The sequence below is a fragment of the Ascaphus truei genome, chromosome 6 (assembly GCF_040206685.1).
Source record: "Ascaphus truei isolate aAscTru1 chromosome 6, aAscTru1.hap1, whole genome shotgun sequence".
Classification (NCBI taxonomy): domain Eukaryota; kingdom Metazoa; phylum Chordata; class Amphibia; order Anura; family Ascaphidae; genus Ascaphus; species Ascaphus truei.
The window spans coordinates 116699759-116724062 of record NC_134488.1 but is presented as its reverse complement, the minus strand read 5'-3'; the positions used below and the strand labels follow the sequence as shown (position 1 = coordinate 116724062).

At 43.3% G+C, this 24304-nt stretch overlaps 1 protein-coding gene across 1 annotated transcript in view; it reads right to left on the bottom strand.

Moving 5' to 3' along the window:
* The window catches only part of LOC142497737 (protein-arginine deiminase type-1-like), a 48136-nt gene extending 26289 nt beyond the window's left edge, over positions 1 to 21847 (bottom strand). Inside the window, exon 1 of the mRNA XM_075605979.1 lies at positions 21479 to 21847. Within this exon, the coding sequence (XP_075462094.1) occupies positions 21479 to 21570 (92 nt within the window). The 5' untranslated portion in view covers positions 21571 to 21847. The remainder of the gene's footprint in view (positions 1 to 21478) is intronic.
* Positions 21848 to 24304: the final 2457 nt, after the last annotated feature.

The following is a 24304-nucleotide window of genomic DNA, read 5'->3' as shown; positions in this document are numbered from 1 at the left end:
ATATGCGCCGTCATGGCCCCGCCCCCGTGCTCCCCTAGAGCTGCCCTACACACCGCCGATCGCGGCTTTAAACTGTACACGTGCCGCCAGGTCCCCGGGTGCGCATGCCGCAGGTGAGACTGGGTCCGTAAGGTACATTAATCGGAGGTGGCAATCACTGTGGTTAGGACGTGGCTAATTCTTTCCAACTGTAATGTGTAGATCAGGGGTGGCCAACACCAATCCTCAAGGACCATCAACAGGTCAGGTTTTCAGAATATCCCTGCTTCAATCAGTCCCTGCTTCAGCACAGGTGGCTCAGTCTTTGACTGAGCCTGTTCTGAAGTAGGGATATTCTGAAAACCTGACCTGTTGGTGGCATTTAGGACTGGATTTGGCCTATTCTGAAAACCTGACCTGTTGGTGGCCTTTAGGACTGGATTTGGCCTCCCCTTGTGTAGATATTTTGTGTGTAAATAATCTGCTGCCTGACATATGCCTGCATACAATATCTTCATTTCTAATTTTGTAATAATAATAATAATAATATAATAATAATGCTTTTTCTTCTATAGCGCTGACAGTCTACACAGTGCTGTACATAGAATATTTGCAGGCATGAGTCCCTGCCCCATAGAGCTTACAATCTATTTTTTTGGGGGTGCCTGAGGCACATGTAAATAAAGTGACTTGCCCAAGGTCACAAGGAGCTGACACCGGGATAATTTATTGCCCTATAAAACTTCCCTTTTACAGTTGCATTTTGCAGGCTTCTTGCTGTTTAGACCCTGAGGCAGATTCCAGCTCCTGACACTGCAGAGAAAGCACAGCCGGGACGAGCCTGGTGGTTGAGTCACTGATTCACTGCTGCATTATATTTCACATACATCTCACTACTCATTTCTGTCGCTGGCTGAGAGTTGACATGTTATAACCTCTTGAGCCCAAGAAATGTTGACCCCTATTTGTTATGACGTGAGCCGCCTTCCCCTTGTTTGATTGAAATGAATGGAGTTACAATCTTCTGGAGCAAGGAGCTCATAGGGGTCCGTGTTAAAGTGGATGAGGAGTAAAGAGTGATGCACTGTGCTCATTTGCATGTCATTACCCAGAATCCCTGGCGGCAGTGGAAGCACTGTTTGCTAAGTGATAATGGGGAAAGACAGACATGCAAATGCACAACAAGTGGTATTTTTATTTACAGAGCAAAGAGAAAATGGCTTCACACCATACTGACCATGTGGTCCACTTATTCTTTCCATTGTCACTTGTTATTGGGAATTGTTCACCGCTTCTGATCGTACTGTACCAATCTCAAGCCTGTCTGACTTCATTTTCTGCATTTGCTCTGTCCGCCTTATCTGGGACTCTATTCCATAAATCCACTAGCATTTTTTATATTGTTTTCTGTGGGAAGTGTTATTTCTCCCTAACTCCCTTCCTCTGCATCCCGGCTGGGCCCACCTCACTGTCCAACTGGGCCCAGCTCCCCCCCCCCACACCCGGCCGACTAAGTCCGCCTGGGCCCACCTCCCACCACTCACCTGGATCCGCCTCCAAGCTTTACCCACCTCCCTCAGTTCGACAGGGCTGCCTTCCTGCTGGACACTCCACCCTCCGCTGACTGGGCATTTTGTCTCCCCTGCCACCAGACACTGCAGGTACAGTGAGCACCACCCTCTCACCTTCCGCTCAACAACCGTTTAGCACCTCCAGTCCTCAACCCAGGGCAAGGTCAATACTCTATCCTGGGCCCCATAAAATCTGTGGACGAGCCTGGTTAAAGGTACTTGGTGTAAAAATAAGACCATTAAACCCAGTGATTATCCTATTATTTCGATTTTACTGTTTACTGTTCAAATATTAACGCGTTGCTCCACTAGGCACATGTATAAGATGCTTAGGTGTGTACATGACAAGACTTTTCCGGTTAAACAGCAACACATATATTTAGAGGTCAAAGAAGTTTATGTAAATACAGTATGTACTAGTTTATTAGTCTAACGTATAACGTAATACATCATTGTTCTTATAGGTAAGCCACACCCATGAAGACAAAGCAGTGTTGATGACCCTGAAGCACGTGACCCTTATTGAGTTAGGGCCAAATGGGGGAATGTAAGATCTTTTCCATTGACCTCCAGGATCTGGATTTGTAAACATGCCATGCAGTCTGTGTGTTTGTGGTGATGATGAGGTTAATAACCAAAGGCTGAGAAAAGTTCTAGAATGTACAAAAGTGCTCAAGAATGACTCTGTGCTGCCCAGTTGTAGAGGGAGCATACCTACCCCATGTGGAACATTGAATAATGTAGTCCAAGAAGCATCAGTAACCTTTCTTGACCGTATTCAGCCCCAGAGATAACAAGGTAAATATGGAGCTTTGATTCTAATATATTTGTCTACAGAAAGAGGCAAGAACTAAGAACTGGTTTGCCCTACAAAGTTATGCATTTCCAACCTTGGTACAGCTCAGTGTTTCAGTTCATGCTTCGGAAAGGCTGTGATGCCCTGAACACTCCCAGTTACACAATATAAACTACATGTGAACATCTGCAACTGGTTGGGGGAGTTAGGTTCAGGCGGGTGTCCCAAATTGTCAACTGAACATAAAAACCTACTATGTGCCCGTAAGTAAGGAATAGTACATACAGTAAAGGAACAAGAACAATGTTCCAGCACTCTCACAATATGAAAACCGTAAACCAAGATAAATGCCAAATTGAAAATATTTAATGTGAGTACCTGACAATAACAAACTTGGAGCTGTGTCACATAAGCGGAAAACACATGACAGTGGACCCTAAAAGAAGTAGGGAGATCAGGGACAGGGAGTGCACAAACAACAAAAATGGGGGGGGGGGGGAGAGGGGGGAGGGTGGTCTTAATCACAATGGGAATTTTTTTTCTTTTAGGGTCCACTGCCATGTGTTTTCCACTTATGTGACATCGCTCCAAGTCTGTTATTGTCAGGTACCCACATTAAATATTTTCAATTTGGCATTTACCTTGGTTTACGGTTTTCATATTTTGAGAGTGCTGGAACATTGTTCTGTTATTATTATAGGGGTAGCCTGGGTCCCTCTTGTTCCTATTGCACCCTACACTCAGTCACCATTTACATTCTTGAGTGCTGTCTATCATTTGTCTTTGTTATACAGTAAAGGAATGTCTATCTCCTAAACAAAAAAAACTTTCCCTATGGAACGTATCCACTGTATAATCTGTAAGCTGTAGTTTGCAGGTGATTCATCACAATCTATTACAAAAGTGGTTGTAAAAGAATCAAATAGCTTTGGAAGAGTTCTAGTCTATAATTATTATAATCATTATTATTATTTTGCCATATTTGTGCTATATATTCAGTTTAAATAGTTCTTTCAACTCGTAAATCATGTATGCAGTGCTTTACTGTATAAACATGCTGACAGTGTTAACTAGAGAGGGTGTACTGAAATACAGGTAGTAGAGAGCAGACAGAATTGTGCATGATGGGCAAAGGACATCTCAGCATAGAACCACGTGGAGTATTTACTAAAGTTCTCCATCTGTAAAATTGGTGGAAAACCAGAGTAAGAAAAAAGCACCGTATTAATCCAATATTGAGTTGGAGTTTTTCCAACTCATAAATCAGGTGTCATTTTAATACACTGGATTCCCCCCCCCCCCCCAGTTTAAAGGTGGGAGACGTTAATAAATAACCCTCATGTAGGTCAGCTATCAAACTTGCTGTGGAATTCCTATGTAAGAAGCAGCACCAGATTTGTCAAATCATGTTGACCGTTCCATTGCATCCTTCCACTTCTTCTACTCATTGAATGTAAGGACAGGGATGTTATTAAAACAGCAATAATACAGAACCAATTTGTAAAGCATGTGACAATGTATATGCTACATTCTTAGGCCTCGTTCAGGGTGCCAGAGGCAGGAGTTGGAGGGCGGGCGTTATGGAGGGAGGGCGGCAGTCTGCTGGGCGATGTGTGTTCATCCTCCCCAGCAGACTTTTTTCAGAGTTGAGGAGGCGGGGAGGGGGCGGGGCTACAGACGTGAGGTTAGGGATCCAAGTTGCAGTCTTGAAATCATTCTCAAGAATGATTTCATTGGCTGACTAGGTCCTTGTGACGCTGCTGCAGCTTCAAAAAACGAATTTTTTGTTTATTGAAACTGTAGCCAGCGTCAACTCCGGGCTTCGGAGGCAGGGCAGCTGCTACCCTGACAACCAGTATTCAATTTGAATACTTTGTGTCCCACGGCAGCTAGCACGGCAGCACGCCCTCCCTCCAAAGCCGGCACCCTGAACGAGGCCTTACCTTAGCTGGTAATCGTTTGGTGCTCCTGTTATAAATCTGTAAAAAGCCTTTCAGTTTCAATCAATCCTTCGGTCAGTGTAACTCAGCAGCTACAATGTATCCTTATATGATTAAGGTAACATTTTCTATTGTTACAGTTTGCAGCTCAAATTGGTGGGAACATTGGCAACAATTGATCACAAACAGGAAAGTGTTGCAAAGATATTGCACTGCTGGTGAGGTGAGCTAAAACCTGCTCTAGAAATCAAACGATGCTTTAAAACTCATTAAAATGGCATAAAAAGTTGAATAAAAAAACAGCCAATATCTAATACTACAGAACTGATTTATATCCAAGAAAAGATATAAGATTTCACGTTTTGCTGCTTTAAGATCTCCTGGCAGTAAAACTCATACAACAACCATCACCACAGTTGAAAGCAGCAGGAGGAGAAGCAATTCCAACGCAGCACTGTTTCCAGTTGTATATATGTATATCCCCTCAACCCTCCCTCCAAATAAATTTGGGAGAAATGCCTGTGCTGGAAAAGGAGCACACTGAGGTACCGTGGGGCTGGGAGATATGCTAATGGTTATGCAAAGTATATGTAAACGAGTCACATCCCACACTTACTAAAAGGCTGTCCATAACAACTATACTGAGTTGACAAATTTAGGGCACTCAATGCAAAGGTACCCAACCCCACCCAACGACTGGACTGGTGTCCAAACCATCAGGATTTAAACTCCCAACCTCTGCTACTCTGGGCATCAGCTCTAGTAGTGTGAGCACTTTACCGTCTTCTGGGGGGTAGTGAATCATATCTAATAAGCAGTCGCCTGGCACCTTCTGACGCAGGAAGACCCCTTACAATCCATTTATTTGAATAGCCTGTAATGTATTGCAGCACCGAAGGTGTCTTATGGCAGAACACTGCTTAGTAAATATGGCCCACTGTGTTTATGCTTTATAAGATTAGAAGAACTAACTCAAGTCACTTTGTTATAATACTTTCTCTCTGCATCTGCTTTATTTGCTGTGCTTCCCCTTGTTTTTACTTGTGTGTGTCAGAAAACCTGTGTTTTATTTCATTTCAAGCACAGGAAACGGAGCGCAAATACTCCCAGGTGTGTGCAAGACAAAAAGGGGAACCAATACAGTGCAACACAGCAAATATTAAATATCAGCCAGGAATAGAAAAAATGGGATAAAGCAGCTCCTCCCACTCACATGGTATCATTTGAATGTAGGTGGTCTGAGGTACATAAAACCCCTTCTTCCAATAGTAGGATATGCAGTGATGTAGATAAGCAGGTATTGTAGGATTTTAGGACCTTTCGGGCAGGCACCAATCCCAGAGCCAGACAGCCCCACTGCTAGAGATGCTGCCTAGAAAAGCCGTGGTTGTCGGTTCTAGTTCTCGTGAGTCCGACGCCGGTACACGAGTGCACAATTGGGGAAAGCATTGCAGGTGTAGAGTTATGCAGGAGACTGGAAGGGGAATTATCCTGTATTATTTACTCAACAATTGACATCAACTTGGTAATTCTACTGACTGCCTTGAAACCTCACTAAGGTAAGGTACACATCATTGTCTTGTCTATATACTGCATCTTTCTGATAATGAACCTGTTTTTTACCCCCAATTCTGTTCTTTACAGTGGTCTAAAGTAAATGTTACTCTATCTATTCACTACAAACTTCTATTCACTACAAACGTCTCCCTCCTGGCCCATGCCCAATGTAATCATACATCCTGGACTACTCAAAAGCCTTATCTATGGAATGCTTGTGGGGAGCTCAGAAAACCAGCACACCTACAGTAGCACCACTCATTCTAATGGTAACTGTTCAGTCTGCAAACAATTACCCACATTTCTATGTATACTGCTACTCTCTTTAGCAGGGGATATTGTATTCAACCCAGACCCTGCCCTTCTCGACTCAGTCCCATGCCCCTGATAATGCCCCCTTTGAATTCCAAAACGTGCTATCTGTCACCTATATAAATATTCAAAGCTTGCTGCCCAAACGGGATGCACTAAGAGCATGGTGCCTTTTGCATAAGCCTAAAGCCATAATTGTCACCGAAACATTATTAACATCAGGCCATATCCCAAAGCCATAGAAAACTGCTAAAGTTGTCCCAGTCTACATAAGTGGGGACAAAAACATTGCCTCCAACTACAGACCAATCTCTCTTCTCCCAATACTATCTAAAGTCCTGGAAAAAGTTGTCCAATCCCAATTAAGCGATTACTATAACAAGACAAACTTCCTCTGCCAAATCCAATCAGGCTTTCACCAAAACACTCCGCAGTAACTAGCCGCTTAAAAGTTTGCAACAAGATTCAGTGTGGAATGGAACGTGGACAACCCCACACCTCTGGAATGCCCTTCCCCTCAACACCCGACTTGCACCCTCTCTATCCACTTTTAAGACCCACCTTAAAACACACTTGCTTAAAGAAGCATATGAGTAGCTCCGCGGCTAATACTATACACGTTACATAAAGCTTGGCCCCCTGCAGATGCACTTACCTGAATGCTTTCCTACTGTCTCTGAACATCCTTCCTACCTACCAATTAGATTGTAAGCTCTTCGGAGCAGGGAATCCTCTTCCTAAATGTTAATTTTTAAGTCTGAAGCACTTATTCCCATGATCTGTTATTTGTATTATTTTTTATTTATATCATGGTCACGTGTATTACTGCTGTGAACCGCTATGTACATTAATGGCGCTATATAAATAAAGACATACATGCATACAACTTACTGGTGCAATATTCCTAGATTTTGCAAAGGCTTTTGACACTGTCGACCATGTTGTCTTGTTAAACAAGCTCAGTGCTCTGGAATAGGAGAACACGCTATAAACTGTTTTCACTCCTTTCAGGTAAATCCCAATATGTGTCTATCTCAGGCAAAAAAAACCCTTGGGTATCACCTGTATGGTCCCTCAAGGCTCTGTTCTGGGGCCCCTATTCAGTCTTGATTAATGATATACCTACAGCTTGTAATGTCACTTCAATACACATGTATGCGGATGACACAATCTTATATGCACACAGCCCTAGCCTCTCTAACCTTGAATATGTACTTAAATCTGATTTTTCCAGGCTTGAGCACTGGATTTCCCAAAACAAACTCTTTTTAAACACTGACAAAACTGTACCATTGGTATTTGGGACTAACTACATGTTTCAGATCAGAACCCACTCTAACACCCTTCTTGCTAGTTTTAAATATCTTGTCATATGGCTTGACTCCCATTTAACATTTGGGTTGCATATTGATACCCTGACATCAAAAACCTATGCCAAACTGGCTGTACTTTAAAGGAACAAATCCTCCCTAAACCCACATGGGTTATAAAGAACATCTCACAGCAGATGCTAATGCCCATTATAGACTATGGGCCATAGTATACATCACAGCACCGCAAACTCACCTTAGCAAACTAGACATAATCTACAACTCAATATGCTGCTTTATCCTACAATGTAACTACAAACACACATCACTGGGAAATGCTCCAAGAACTAGATTGTCCATCTCCTGATTTCAGGCGTAAAGTGCATTTTTCCTGTCTTGCCTTCAAATACTTTCTGGGAAAGCTACCCACCTACCTGAACAAGCACCTCACCCCTACCACACACAGCACTTATCACCTGAGATCTGACTCATGCCGCTCCTGCTTCTTTTACTGTGCACCTCACACCTGGAATAATCTACCTGAGACTCTCAAATCCGCCACCAATCTAAGTTCTTTAAAGACTTCAGCTGTCTCACATTTTAATCTGGTCTGAAACTGTTAATTGTTCCATGCCCATAATTTATATTGTCTCCAACTATCCATGAAATGTCTGTAAATATAACATGTATCGATGTATTGTCATTATAAGTCTGTGCCCAGAACATACTTGAAAGCGAGAGGTAACTCTCAATGTATAATAATATTTATGAACATTTTATAAATAAATAATATTCCAGTTACTACAGTAGATGCCTTAGGCTTCTCAAGTCAATAGAGTTCTTATTGAAATCCTTTTGGGAAGTGCGGGCTGTGACTCATTTCAATATACTTTGTATAGTTAATATTGGCGTATCTCCCAGGTCACCTCAGGTGTGCGGCATTTTTAGCACAGGCGTCTAGCTCTAAATTATTTCGAGGGAGGGTTGAGGGGATATATATATACACTGGAGACATTATTAAATTGGAACTCATCCTCTTGCTTTCAACTGGTGCTGTTTCTGTAGGAGCTTTACTGCCAGGAGACATTAAACAGCAAAACATGTGAAGTCTTATATGTTAAAAAAAATTAAATAAAAATCAGTTCTGTAGTATGTAGTATTAGATAATTACTGGGGGGGTTTCAAATTCAACTCAATGTAATTTTTAATGAGTTTTAAAGCATCCTTGATTTCTATAACAACACTAACAACACTATCCTGTTGATAAAAATTGTAAATTGTTGCCAATGTTCCCAGCAGTTTGAGCTGTAAACTGTAACTATAGATATGTTAAAAAAAACGCGTTGGATTTGACTTGGAGAGTAATCTGCAGAATTCCTCACCTGAAAAGGACCGGCCAATAGAGATGGGCAATTTTGGGGGGTGAATTTAAATCCGCAGCGGATCGGCTGCTTCCTTTGGCCTGCGGATTTCCACGGATCAATCTCAATAAGGGCGATTCGCGGGTTGCAGATTTTTGTATTATTATTGCGAATGCGCTCAGCGGATTCCGCAGCCCGTCGGCGGATTGTAGAATCCAATCTGTGGATTCCGCAACCCATTGGGGGGATTTTTAAGAATGAACCCCGCGGATTGGATTCTACGAATCCGCTAACGGGTTGTACCCAATAGCGGTTTTCGATGAATCCGCGTGGATTCAAACCAACTAAATCCGTTCGCGCAGATTTTACACCGTGAACCAGATTTTGGGTGTGGGGGGTGGGAGGGATGTGGGGGGGGGGGGGAGAAATGCGAGGAAATTTGGGCGGATTCGCCCCCATTTCCACCTGGCCAATCCGTGTTGGCTTCAAATTCAAGAGAAAAAAAAATCCCGTCTCCACTCACAATACCCTTATATAATTAAATCTGTTCAATGCTTTGCAGGATCTATCAGCACTAAAAGGGTTAAGAAGCAAGTATAATATCCTACTGAGCCCACGCATGTAATTACCGGTAGCTCATTATAGTCTCAATGGAGAGATTATTGGATGACAGCTAACTGCCAGTATCATAGCCTCATAAATCACAGAAAAATTGCTCTAAGTTGTAAAACTGTCATATTTATAGCAGCAGTAAGCTGGAGAGCGGGGATTCATTTCTCCTGTAGGACTATTTGTGGGATGGGAACGAAGAGCTTTTAAAGCTGTGAGCAAAACCCAAGTATCTCCTATTATTGAGGCTGAGTTTCCTTTGCTTCATATCCGAATTAATTTTAAGGTGTATTTATGCAGCTCTGAAAATCGTCATTTTTTTTTTCATTTAAAATAAAGTAAATTACATTTCCATGAAATGAAAACTGAAAGTGGCACCCACGGTGACTCCATCATATCAGTGAGTGATTTGGGGAGGGGTTGTATTGTGTAAGGGGATGGGTGACTTATTTTTACGGGATACATTATAATCTTGAATCTTGGATTGTCATGTCGTCCTTCTCTTAGAGAGGTGTGAGCCTGACGAGTTCTGCGTTCCCCCTGTTTCGTTTGAACTTTTTAAAAATGTGCAAACAGTTTCCTCAAACTTTTTTTACCAAAACGTTTGCAAAATCTCACTGAAAAAGTGTCTAAATTCTAGCAACATTGGGATATGTCACAGCGTATCCTTCAAATAACAGCCGGACCCCTAAAATAGGGCTTTCTCTCTCACAAAAACAATCCCAGATTTCGGGCTGTGGAAACGAGTTTGTCTTTCACCGTGAACACATTTTTTCTTAGGCGAAAAGAGGGCAAATTTAACATGGTTCACAGATCCCTACTCCCTTCATTGTGTCCAGCTCGAGGTATACACAGATCCCTACTCCCTTCATTGTGTCCGGCTCGAGGTATACACAGATCCCTACTCCCTTCATTGTGTCCGGCTCGAGGTATACACAGATCCCTACTCCCTTCATTGTGTCCGGCTCGAGGTATACACAGATCCCTACTCCCTTCATTGTGTCCGGCTCGAGGTATACACAGATCCCTACTCCCTTCATTGTGTCCGGCTCGAGGTATATACAGATCCCTACTCCCTTCATTGTGTCCAGCACGAGGTATATACAGATCCCTACTCCCTTCATTGTGTCCGGCACGAGGTATATACAGATCCCTACTCCCTTCATTGTGTCCGGCACGAGGTATACACAGATCCCTACTCCCTTCATTGTGTCCGGCTCCAGGTATACACAGATCCCTACTCCCTTCATTGTGTCCGGCTCCAGGTATACACAGATCCATACTCCCTTCATTGTGTTCGGCTCGGGGTGTACACAGATCCCTACTCCCTTCATTGTGTCCGGCACGAGGTATACACAGATCCCTACTCCCTTCATTGTGTCCGGCACGCGGTTTACACAGATCCCTACTCCCTTCATTGTGTCCGGCTCGAGGTATGCACAGATCCCTACTCCCTTCATTGTGTCTGGCACGAGGTATACACAGATCCCTACTCCCTTCATTGTGTCCGGCTCGAGGTATACACAGATCCCTACTCCCTTCATTGTGTCCGGCACGAGGTATACACAGATCCCTACTCCCTTCATTGTGTCCGGCTCGAGGTATACACAGATCCCTACTCCTTTCATTGTGTCCGGCTCGAGGTGTACACAGATCCCTACTCCCTTCATTGTGTCTGACACGAGGAATACACAGATATCTACTCCCTTCATTGTGTCCGGCTCGAGGTGTACACAGATCCCTACTCCCTTCATTGTGTCCGGCTCGAGGTATACACAGATCCCTACTCCCTTCATTGTGTCCGGCACGAGGTATGCACAGATCCCTACTCCCTTCATTGTGTCCGGCTCGAGGTATACACAGATCCCTACTCCCTTCTTTGTGTCCGGCTCGAGGTATACACAGATCCCTACTCCCTTCATTGTGTCCGGCTCGAGGTATACACAGATCCCTACTCCCTTCATTGTGTCCGGCTCGAGGTATACACAGATCCCTACTCCCTTCATTGTGTCCGGCTCGAGATATACACAGATCCCTACTCCCTTCATTGTGTCCGGCACGAGGTATACACAGATCCCTACTCCCTTCATTGTGTCCGGCTCGAGATATACACAGATCCCTACTCCCTTCATTGTGTCCGGCACGAGGTATACACAGATCCCTACTCCCTTCATTGTGTCCGGCTCCAGGTATACACAGATCCCTACTCCCTTCATTGTGTCCGGCTCGAGGTATACACAGATCCCTACTCCCTTCATTATGTCCGGCTCGAGGTATACACAGATCCCTACTCCCTTCATTGTGTCCGGCTCGAGGTATACACAGATCCCTACTCCCTTCATTGTGTCCGGCTCGAGGTATACACAGATCCCTACTCCCTTCATTGTGTCCGGCTCCAGGTATACACAGATGTCTACTCCCTTCATTGTGTCCAGCTCGAGGTATACACAGATCCCTACTCCCATCATTGTGTCCGGCACGAGGTATACACAGATCCCTACTCCCTTCATTGTGTCCGGCTCCAGGTGTACACAGATCCCTACTCCCTTCATTGTGTCCGGCTCGAGGTATACACAGATCTCTACTCCCTTCATTGTGTCCGGCACGAGGTATACACAGATCTCTACTCCCTTCATTGTGTCCGGCTCGAGGTATACACAGATCCCTACTCCCTTCATTGTGTCCGGCTCGAGGTATACACAGATGTCTACTCCCTTCATTGTGTCCGGCTCGAGGTATACACAGATCCCTACTCCCTTCATTGTGTCCGGCTCGAAGTATACACAGATATCTACTCCCTTCATTGTGTCCGGCTCGAGGTATACACAGATCCCTACTCCCTTCATTGTGTCCGGCTCCAGGTATACACAGATCTCTACTCCCTTCATTGTGTCCGGCTCCAGGTATACACAGATCCCTACTCCCTTCATTGTGTCCGGCTCGAGGTATACACAGATCCCTACTCCTTTCATTGTGTCCGGCTCGAGGTGTACACAGATCCCTACTCCCTTCATTGTGTCTGACACGAGGAATACACAGATATCTACTCCCTTCATTGTGTCCGGCTCGAGGTGTACACAGATCCCTACTCCCTTCATTGTGTCCGGCTCGAGGTATACACAGATCCCTACTCCCTTCATTGTGTCCGGCTCGAGGTATACACAGATCCCTACTCCCTTCATTGTGTCCGGCTCGAGGTATACACAGATCCCTACTCGCTTCATTGTGTCCGGCACGAGGTATACACAGATCCCTACTCCCTTCATTGTGTCCGGCTCGAGGTATACACAGATCCCTACTCCCTTCTTTGTGTCCGGCTCGAGGTATACACAGATCCCTACTCCCTTCATTGTGTCCGTCTCAAGGTATACACAGATCCCTACTCCCTTCATTGTGTCCGGCTCGAGGTATACACAGATCCCTACTCCCTTCATTGTGTCCGGCACGAGGTATACACAGATCCCTACTCCCTTCATTGTGTCCGGCACCAGGTATACACAGATCTCTACTCCCTTCATTGTGTCCGGCTCGAGGTATACACAGATCCCTACTCCCTTCATTGTGTCCGGCACGAGGTATACACAGATCCCTACTCCCTTCATTGTGTCCGTCTCGAGGTGTACACAGATCCCTACTCCCTTCATTGTGTCCGGCTCGAGGTATACACAGATCCCTACTCCCTTCATTGTGTCCGGCACGAGGTATACACAGATCTCTACTCCCTTCATTGTGTCCGGCTCGAGGTATACACAGATCCCTACTCCCTTCATTGTGTCCGGCTCGAGGTATACACAGATCCCTACTCCCTTCATTGTGTCCGGCTCGAGGTATACACAGATCCCTACTCGCTACATTGTGTCCGGCTCGAGGTATACACAGATCTCTACTCCCTTCATTGTGTCCGGCTCGAGGTATGCACAGATCTGCATCAAACGTAAGAAACTTGATTAACGAAACACTCCGTGGTAAAATGTGTTAAAGGAGCGGTTCCACCTAGGGTTGTTTTTTTGTTTTGTTTTTTCTTTAGGTATGAAGCAGAGTGACCCCCTGCTTCTTGAGATACGTTACCTTCAAAGGTGCTGCCGGTAGCATCCCCGGCTGGGTGAACAATATGGCGGCAGAGGAGCCAATAGGGAGCCGGGAACCTCAAACAATGAAAAGTACATGTCCAAGAACATATGGCTGCTTGAGGTGGCTTCACTTTAGCTGCCAATTGGAAGCCACCATGTAATAGGGTTTTTCAGCAATTTGCTGGCAAAAAAAGCCGATGTGTGATGGAGCACCAGTCCAATCTAAACAAGCCCCCTCCACTGCTGTTTCCGGCAACCCCGGTAACAACCATGCCATGTGATCGCTCCAGGGCTCATCACATGACACAGAAGTGCTGGGGATCTGGTGGCACTTTATGCCGCCAGACTGACCCCCGATACTGTAAAGGTTAATTACAGAAGCACAAGTTCATCATTCTTTCTGGATGTGAATATAATCCTGACTTTGCCAACCACCAGGTATTTAATAACAAGCTTGACAACTAGATGTTTTCTCTTCATGTCTAAACTTATGAAAAATGACTGAAAGAATGCAGGCATTACATAGTTACATAGTTACATAGTTACATAGTTACATAGTAGATGAGGTTGAAAATAAACATACGTCCATCAAGTTCAACCTATGCTAAATTTAGACGACAGATACTTTATCCTATATTTGTACTTACAGTATATTGATCCAATGGAATACAAACAAAAAAAACCAGTGAAGCATTATCTAATGATATCTCATAAGGGCAAAAATCAATTCCTTCCTGACTCCAAGAATTGGCAATCGGATTACTCCCTGGATCAACATCCTTTCCATGTTTACTTATTTGGTATATCCCTGTATACCTTTCCAAAAAGATGTCCAACCTTTTTTGAACATATCTACTGTATCTGCCATCACGGTCTCCATAGGTAATGAATTCCACAATGTAACTGCCCTTACTGTAAAGAACCCTTTCCTTTGTTGCTGGTGAAATCTCCTTTCCTCCAACCTTAAGGGATGGCCCCAAGTCCTTTGTACTGCCCGTGGGATGAATAGTTCTTTTGAAAGCTCCTTGTATTGTCCCTGAATATATTTGTATATAGTTATCATATCCCCTCTTAGATGCCTCTTTTCTAATGTAAATAAATCTAATTTAGCTAACCTCTCCTCATAAGATAGATTGTCCATCCCCTTTATTAATTTGGTGGCTATTCTCTGCACTTTCTCTAGTTCAATAATGTCTTTTTTATGGAGTGGCGCCCAAAACTGTACTCCATATTCAAGGCGTGGTCTTACTATGGCATTAACCATTTGAGTGCCAGAGTAGCCCTGGGGCCAGAGTGCCACAGCCCCTCCAGCACTTCACATAACTTCACGTGAGCTCTACATCACTGATCATGGTATGGAAGAGGAGTCATCCCCCTTCCACCCGCGATCAGTTCAGATCACATCCCCCTCTCCTTCTTAGGGCAGATCGCTTCCTATGGAGTGCAGGACGTGATCTCCCCTAAGAAAACAAGCATGTTTGGGGGACATAGCTACCCTGATCCTCCCAGGGTACCAGAACAAGCCCATGATGCAGTTGCTACGTTCTGGGGCACTCAAAGGGTTAAAGCCCTATTGTGTGATGTTTGGAGATGAATCTGTATCTTCCCTGTCCCAGGCTTAGCTGTACAAGCTGTGTAATGCTGCAGGCAGGGGTGGGCAACTCCTGTCCTCAAGGGCCACAAACAGGTCAGGATTTAAGGATATCCCTGCTTCAGCACAGGTGGCTCAATCAACAATCAAGCCACCTGTGCTGAAGCAGGGATATCCCTAATACCTTGTGTGTTGGTGGCCCTTGAGGACAGGAGTCCGAGGTATATAAAATCTATTTTTCTCATTGACTGAGCCAAGATGTTTAATTTCCTTGAGGACTGGAGTTGCCCACTCCTGCTCTAAGGAATCAACGTAAAACTAAGGGGATAGGAAGCTAAAGGTGACACATTTAGTTGTCATTTTTATGTCACTACCCAGAATCCATGTCTGCAATTTAACCACTGTATTACCTATTGGTGTGACAATGGGGTGGATGAAGCCGTTTTGGGAACCTATGGAAGATGTGCAAACACACTCATGGGTATTGTATCTTTGCTGTACACGGTATAAATGCAATTAGGATATGTAATATTAAATTCAACAACATATTATGGGTCATGAAGTTTGTGAAAAGCAAGCAAAAATGTGTCAATAACAACAAAAATGTCAATGGGTCTGAACGTGATAGCAGCAAATAAAACAGGGAAATACACCACATACTAACCACACCACAAAGTGTACAATGTAGCTAAACATAAGATTACCTTCACTATTTTTGTCTGATAGAACTCAAGATTAGCGGTGTGACATTTTCACCACAGCCCATCAACCGTGCAAAATGTGCCCTTGTTTTCAGCCAAACTCGTAGCATAAATCAGCAAGCTTTGAGAACATTTACCAAGCAATACAAGTCACGGTCCATTTGCCCTTTATAAACTGCCATTATCATGAAAATTCTGATGAAATCGCTGCACAAAATGGCGAAACTGGTTGAATTTCTCTAATTTTCAGGCAATGTCACCATATGGGAAAAATGTCCTGAACATTTGTGTCCACATTTTGCAAAGCACGTTGGAAAACATTCGCTCATCTCTTCCCAAGAGCCTCTGTGCAGGAGGAGTTGGCTGATGGAGCCAGACATGACAAACAATTAGCAAAATGGCTCGCAAAGTTATGAAATTCCTAATGAATGGCTAATTACACATTTCAAGACAATATCTCACACAACATTGTAATCATTAATTATAATACAAATTATAACCTTAGCGGGATCCTGTGCAAACTGTTCCAAACAATGTTACACACATCCTTCTTCGGTGGTAAACACCAAAAACTAGTCATTGCTCTGTCACCTACAGGGTAGCAAGTTCAAGGCCCCGTTTCCCTTCCACGCCAATCCCTGGAAGAGTACAGTAAGGGGTAGAGATTTGTTATACATGGGACACTGTGGATAAAGAACCAGGTGTCCAAATTAGAACATTTCTGTACCCTTTGTTCACCAATGGCAGCGTCACTTTGTCAGGTTATCATAACAACAAAAGGGATGTATGCAGGAGAGGGGCAAGTGCCGTTCAAAGGCAACAACTTGGAAATAGACCATTTTACTACCCTGAGAAGTACCCTCCATTTAAAGACCCCTGTTCAAAATAGTGCAAAGTGGGTTGATTCATGATTAATGATGGGAGCCTTATGGTATATATAGAGCACTTGGAACTATACTATGATATTTGCTTTATTGCGTAGGTGCTATAACTAACTTAACATTAATGTTAATGTAGGTTAACTAAGGTACAGTAGCTTAGTACATCTGGCGTTCTGTATTTTGTAGGTGATGTATTTATCGGACCCACTGGGAATAATTCCACGGTTGTTGTGAAACAGGAGCTTACCTGAGCTGAGAAGTCTCTTTTACAGATCTCTGTTAAATATGCCAATTATTTGTTAGTCATTATTGTCATTGTCAGATTTCCCATATCCATATATTTTAATCGCTGCTACTTCACTAATCTTTTAATTCTCTTGCTATTCACTAAATACTCCTCTTATTCCTTACTGATTTAATACTGACTAACCTTAAAACTCACCCCACAAGTTAAGCATCCCAACAGCCTGCACTCATGGTTACTGTCCCACAGTCACTCCTACCACCCAGTGTGGCCAAGCACTGCCATCTACAGCACTTATTCCCTCGCCTGCTGTCTCTGTAAGTTTCCCCTCAAACCTCTTAGATTGTAAGCTCTTCGGGGCAGGGATTTCCTTTCCTATTGTCTGATTTTGCTGTGCTTAATGTATTATTTTAATTCCCTGTACTGTATTCTTTGTGAAGTGCTGAGTACACTTTTGGCGCTATATAAATAAAGACATACAATACAATACTGTCTTGGCTGTCTAACAACTGTGAATCAGTTAATCTATTTGCTTTTCCAATAGGAGCCTTATAACATATGGACCCTTTAAATTTGTGTCTGGCAACTACCTCTGAGTCATTAGTTTTCCATGTTTTCTACACCTGTGGACTGGAACTTAGTTGACCTATTTTTCACATTGCATTCTGGGACTGTCCAAGATGTATACATTACTAACCTTCCGGCACCCGGTAAAAGGTACATTTCCCATAAAAGAGCACTGGGAATATCTATGCATAGCAAGACTAAAATGATCAAATCGAAACAAATAATATATGTGGCCACCAAGGTGTCAAACCTCTCTCCTCTCTTTAATATGAGTCTGCCAGGGGAAGTGACCTATGCTGAGTTTCTTATAGGGAAGCCCTCTGGTTTGGTGAGGAACATCTGAGGGTACATTCACAGCTGGAGTAACCAGTGCTCAGTGCCACCATCAGAGAGTCATGTCATCAGTCCCAAGGACTGTCCATCCTCCGGGAGGATCCACAGGGAGTCAATGAGTAGAGGAGACCTCTTGATCTTGATATTAAGATACTACCCCGATCCAGCCACAGGTGTAAGCCTCCTTTTGGTAGCACCAATACCCTTCAGGATTGTTCCCCTGTTTTGCCAACTGTGAGACTAGACTTGTGAGGAGAAGTTGAAAGTTCTTTGGATTTAGCTCATTAAACCCCTTTTTATATAAGTGGGATTGGCTGGGCATTTCTTCCTTGCACCGCCCACCTCACAGAGAAAGTTACAGGTGGACTGGCCAGTGACCGCAGCCCAGCAATCCTCAGGGGCTACCTGTTACCTAAGCTTGAGCAATGACTGGGCTTATCATCAATGCTACATACAGTAGTATATAACCAGAAACAGATTTGTGACCATTTTAGTGTCGCTGGATGGTGTTGATCCTCATTTAATTCCAATGACCTTCAAAACTTTTTTTTAGTCTAATTTGGAATTAGATATGAATATGCAGGAAGCAAGTAAACATCTGGTGTAGATGTTAATGGGCCAGAGACGTTATAGAATGAGTTGGCTGGCCAAGGTTGGAGTGACCATCCCATGTATTACCCAGTTGAGTCTCAATTTTGCAGGCATGCTAATTATCATTCATTTGGAAAGAATGTCACATATTGGAACACTGTGTCATTCCCTCCTTTGTTACATATACTTCAATTAAATATCGCTCAATATCACAATTATTTGTCATTTTTAAGGTCTTGTCTTTTTTGTATTCTCAATAATGTGACAGCACAAGATAAAACCTCTTTGCAATCCTTGAGTTAAAGTAACAGTTCCTTTAAAAAGCTACAATAGGTAAGTATCCACTAAGTCAGGGGTGCGCAAACTTTTCTTGCTGCGCCCCCTCTGCCTGCTCTCCTCCGTTACCGCACCCCGTCACGTGACCCGCGGCGTCATTTGACTTCACCATAGCAACCGTGACGTCACATGATCCCATGGTCATGCGTCTAAATGCCGGCTGAACCTCGGTAAGTAGAGGTGCCGAGGCCTTGCGCGATCACCCGGCATTTAATTTAAATTCCATGGGGAAGACCCCGGGACCTCTGTAACCACCCGCCCCCCCAAACAAATCTCCCACTCCTCCCCTGGGGGGAGCCCTCCCCCCCAGTTTGCACCCCCCTGCACTTAGTAACACCTCCTTCACATAAAGTACAGCTAAGAAAAGACTACAATTATGCATTTTAGAATCCCCAAATAAAAGTTATTTGTAGATTAAATGACCATGTACATAGCTTTGAATTGACCTTAAAACTTTTAATTATAAATAAATAACAAATGTTAACAATGTTATAACCACTGGGCAGTACAAATAATGATGCCCTCACTCTTCCCCTTCTGGACTATTGCAATCTGCAACTAACCAGCCTACCTGTCTTACAATTCTGTTCTAGAAGCTTGGATATTGTACGAAATTTCATCCCTTCTAAATTTTGAATCAACTAGGGGTCTCCTGAGATTTGTTTAATACTGTACATATTGTTTATTTTCTTGTTATTACAGCTTTCATTGAGCAGTGTTGAACCGTTCGTGTTTGCTGAGCCTCAGCCAGATGAAGGAGTGGCTCAGTGAGTAAGAACACGGACTCTGTAAATGACAGTCTGACACTGAGTAGGAAGCAGGGGAACCTGTTTCAAATTCTGGATTCTGCACCTTGTGACCTTTGGCAAGTCACTTTATCTCCCTGGGCCTCAGGCACCCAAAACACAGATTATAAACTGAGCAGGGACTGTATAAATCCTATGTACCATACACCAGGGGTGCGCAAACTTCTGTTGCTGCGCCCCCTGCATCCACTCCTCCGGGGCTCGCGACCCCCCAGTTTGCGCAGCGTGCCATACATCGCACTCTGCATTGTAATTATGAGCGACAAGAGCGCTATATTTAAAACATTTATTAGTTACTTGTTTGTATACAACTATTCTGTTAGCACATTAGCATGTACTAAAGATCTTCAACTATTTCTTACTATAGAAAATGTACAATTGCAGCTGTCTGTAATGAGCCCCATAAATAGAAGGTAAACACATTTTTGCTACGGAACAGATCACTGCCAGATTCACAATGAAATATCAGATCCGGATGAAAAAAAAATTCTTTTTTTAAAATTTCCTTTGATCTGAGTAAGTAAAACTGGTGCTTTACAGCCGTCAATCTTCCTTTAGGGCAGGGGGTGCTCATTTCCAGTCCTCAAAAAACCCCAACAGGTCAGGTTTTCAGTATATCCCTGCTTCAGCACAGATGGCTCAATCAGTGGCTCAGTCGAACCTTTTCCTTCATTTGTTTCAGTTCATGCTTTAGATATTTTTGGTCGGTGGGGACAGAATCCCTCCAATTGAAATAAGTGGCTTTTGGAGAGGCTGACTCGCTGGCTTATCTCATTATCTGCAGTGGGTGTTGAAGGGCTTTCCATTGAAAGAACACGCACAATAAATAATTATACCAGCGGCGCACAGCAGCTCGATCACTTCACAATAGCTCTAAGGAGCTGACTGGATTCCGAGGCCTGTGATTGGCTCACGGAGGGGTGTCTGTGCTGTGCTGTCACTATCCAGTGGAGTGAGATACATGATTGTTGTATTTTTCATATTGGTTGCTGGAGCCTGAAGCTCAGAGATACTTTTTCTAAGCAGCAGCTAACGCCGGGCTCTGTCTTAACCCTTTGCTGCCCGACGGGTCAGGACGTAATTAAACCTTAGCTATTTTTTTAAGGATACATTTATTATTTGCCATGTGAGTATTCGTCCTTTATTCCTTTGTAGCTACACGTATCTTATGCCCCTAAGCTTCCCCTACCCTGACTGTCGCCACAATCTATCGTTTCCTATTCATCTGCAAATAACATTGTTGCAGTGCAGAGGAAATACAGGTTCTATGCACACAGAGTCTCATATTTGGTTTGGGTGCTGGGAGGGTTTCTCTGGTTATACTTATATCCCTGATGTTGCAGATAATACAAGAGATTTTGCATTATGATTAGCAACATTATTATATTAAAACAGAGGTGTTGCTGTAATTTAAAACGCACACTACAAAAAAAGTAACAGGACAGTTTTTACCATGCCCTTTCCATATAACGGGGATTACTTACTTATATTTTCCTACTGCAAAACAGGGATAACACTAGTGCAAAATAATGACACCCGCTGAATTAAAGAATACATGATATTACTCTCAATTGTTACATAGTTACATAGTAGAAAAGGTTGAAAAAAAACATGTGTCCATCAAGTTCAACCTATGCTAAATTTAGAAGACAGATACTTGATCCTAGATTCGTATTTACAGTATTTTGACCCAGATTAAAGCAAATAAAAACCCCAGTGAAACATTATTCAATGATGTCTCACAAAGGGAAAAATAAATTCCTTCCTGGGATCATATTTCACCCTGGATTCCTTTTCTTCGATCCATCTCATGCTGGGTTTTTTCTTGTACTGAGTTTGCACCAGTTACGGGGCTGGGAGACTTGAGTACATCTTCCCGCCGCCGTGTGCATCCTCAACATCAACAACCCTCTTCCCACTTACCTAGAGAAGTCCAATGTTGTATCACTTCCGACCACGCATACCCCATAGGTGGGAAGTTGGCTTGAGAGCTGTATTGTTCTTTCCTTGGACATGTTTCACTCCTTCTTTCCCAGCCTCTGATGTATCAAAATGTTGTTGCTAAACTGCTCACTCTGCTACCATGAACTTGACTAACAAGACTTAAAAAGCCTGCTGACTACCCTTCCTCCTTTTATATTAAGCTAAAAAAAAAAGATGACCTCTACTCCTGAGGTTATGGCTCATTCGTGTTAAAAGATGACTATATTACTATGTAATTATTCAGCCTATGTAGATTTAATCCGTGGTTAATTAACAGGTCCTGTCACTTCTGTGGGCAGGGCTGGATTCTACATACTTTCAATATATCTCACAGTCCTGCTCCTAAAAACAGCTCCTTTCTGTTATTTAGCCTGAGTAGGCGGAGCGAGCAAGGGAAAGATGACCAAGGTCCATGTGTAACGTCACACACTCAGGATGAGGAATGTTGCGCTGCCGATATCACAGACTATTATCTACAGTAATTAAACTAACAGCTACTCCTAGTTGTATGCAAAAAAACAAGAAACACAGCGCACAACGCTCATAGTGTATTAAATGATATCTTTAGTAACCAAAATAAGGAGGTAAGTATTGTGCGTACATGAAATAAAATTTAAACAAGCATTTCAGGGTTATTGTTACCCACGCACCAACGGACGCCCGTGATAGTCTCGTGGCTCTCTCCTTCTCGCTCCAACAACCTCGGTGTAGGGCCTGGAATCTCAACTCCAAACGCTGGTATTTCAGCCTCTCGCCTTAGGGTAAGGCTAATGCAGCTTCAGCAGTCCAGAAAAGACCTCCGCTTGTATGCGTTATGCCCGTCACTGCAGGGATCTCGTTTGTAACGGAGCAGCGGGGTACACGCTGTTTGGCGTCCTGGTCGAGCGCTTCCGGGTCTGTGACGTCACAAAACCGCGAGACTTCGTCGCAAGTCTACAAGACACCGGACCGGTTCTCTGGGAGTGCTGGGATATAGAGGGTTCGCAATGTTCTTAGTCCAACGCGTTTCGAAACCACATGGGTCTCTTCATCTTTTTCACTTCCTAGTTGTATGACCTGGGAATAAAAGAATGAAGAGGTCAATTTATCTACATTTATCTACATCTCCTGGCAACAAAATTGGGACAAAACCAGAGCAAAAAACGGCACCATATTTACCAAAGAGACAGGATTCCGCTCAAAGAAACACCGTTTGATACATCTGGTGTAGACGCTGCACACTGGTTTTGCTCCAGATTTGCAGTGGGAAGACTTTGATAAATGATCCCCAAAAAGATTTATGGTTCACATAATAAAGACCCTTATTTATACAAATGGGTCGAATTCTTTTAGCGGATCTGGATCCTGTAGCGGATCGGCCGGTTCCTTTGGTTCGCGGATTTCAGCGGATCAATCTCAAAAAAGGGGGTGATCCGCGTTTTGTGGATTTTAAATTATTTTTACAAATACACTCCGCGGATTCCGCAAACCCGTGGACGGATTTGTGTCTGTGGGTTGTATCCAAGAGTGGGTTTTTGATGAATCCGTGCGGATTAAAACCGACCAAATTCGCGTGCGGATTTCACACCGCAAAATGGATTCTGGGTGGAAGATGCGAGAAAATCCGGGAAACGGATTTGGGTGGATTCGCCTGTCTCTGCTTATTTATCACAATCCCACTCACCGTAGCCCTATTGTTACACACATTGATGTAACGCATTGCGTGTCAGCCATAAAGGTAGATCCTGAGAAGTGCGCTAAATAAGGGGAAATAACGTTACCGTACCTAATTAGGTAACATATGTTATTTTTCCTTCATTTAACGCGTTTCCTGGAAGCTAATCATATGCATAAATAGGGTCCGTTAGCAAAACCCCCATCCTTACGTTACCTGCGTTTTCCCATGTGTGCGTTATTAAGGTAGCGCTATTAACAGAGATTTTCATGTGTCTTACCAAAAGCTAATGCAAATCTTGTTATAATATTGAGACATTTATCATTTCGATTCACGTATTCAACTTTTCACTTAATTATATGGCATCTAAGGTGATAATGACTGTATAAGGTATGGGTGTACGATAATATATCTATACATACCTCAACAATATACATTAATATATCATTTATATAAGTGTACAATTTAAAAAAAATGAAAGAAGGACATCCTTTATTTATTTTAATTGTACATTAATAGAAATTAAATATGAATGAATATTGTTGAGGTATGTATGGATATACCTTATTGTACTCCTATAGTCATTATTACATTATATACAGCTCAACGCCATTATAATGCGATCCGTTACAACGCGAATCCGCTTATAATAATAATAGCATGTTCTTGTATAGCGCTGCTAATTGTATGCAGCGCTTTACAGAGACATTTTGAAGGCACAGGTCCCTGCCCTGTGGAGCTTACACTCTATGTTTTTGGTGCCTGAGGCACAGGGAGATAAAGTGACTTACCCAAGGTCACAAGGAGCCAACACCGGGAATTGAACCAGGCTCCCCTGCTACAAACTCAGTGCCAGTCAGTGTCTTTACTCACTGAGCCGTTCCTTTTAACACGGTGTAAGAGTGGCTCCCAATTTTTGTATTTTTGAATACGGGCACGTTAAAATGAGATAACGTAACGTTAACAAATGTACAAACTTCTGAGGAGCTACCCTTCAGTTCTTTGTGGTCATGGCTTTTCCAAATAATTACAAATGACTTCAAATTTGCCATCACCGTTTTGTTGTTGTGGTGAGTGACATTTCAAGTTTTTGTCAATAATTTGAGGAAAGT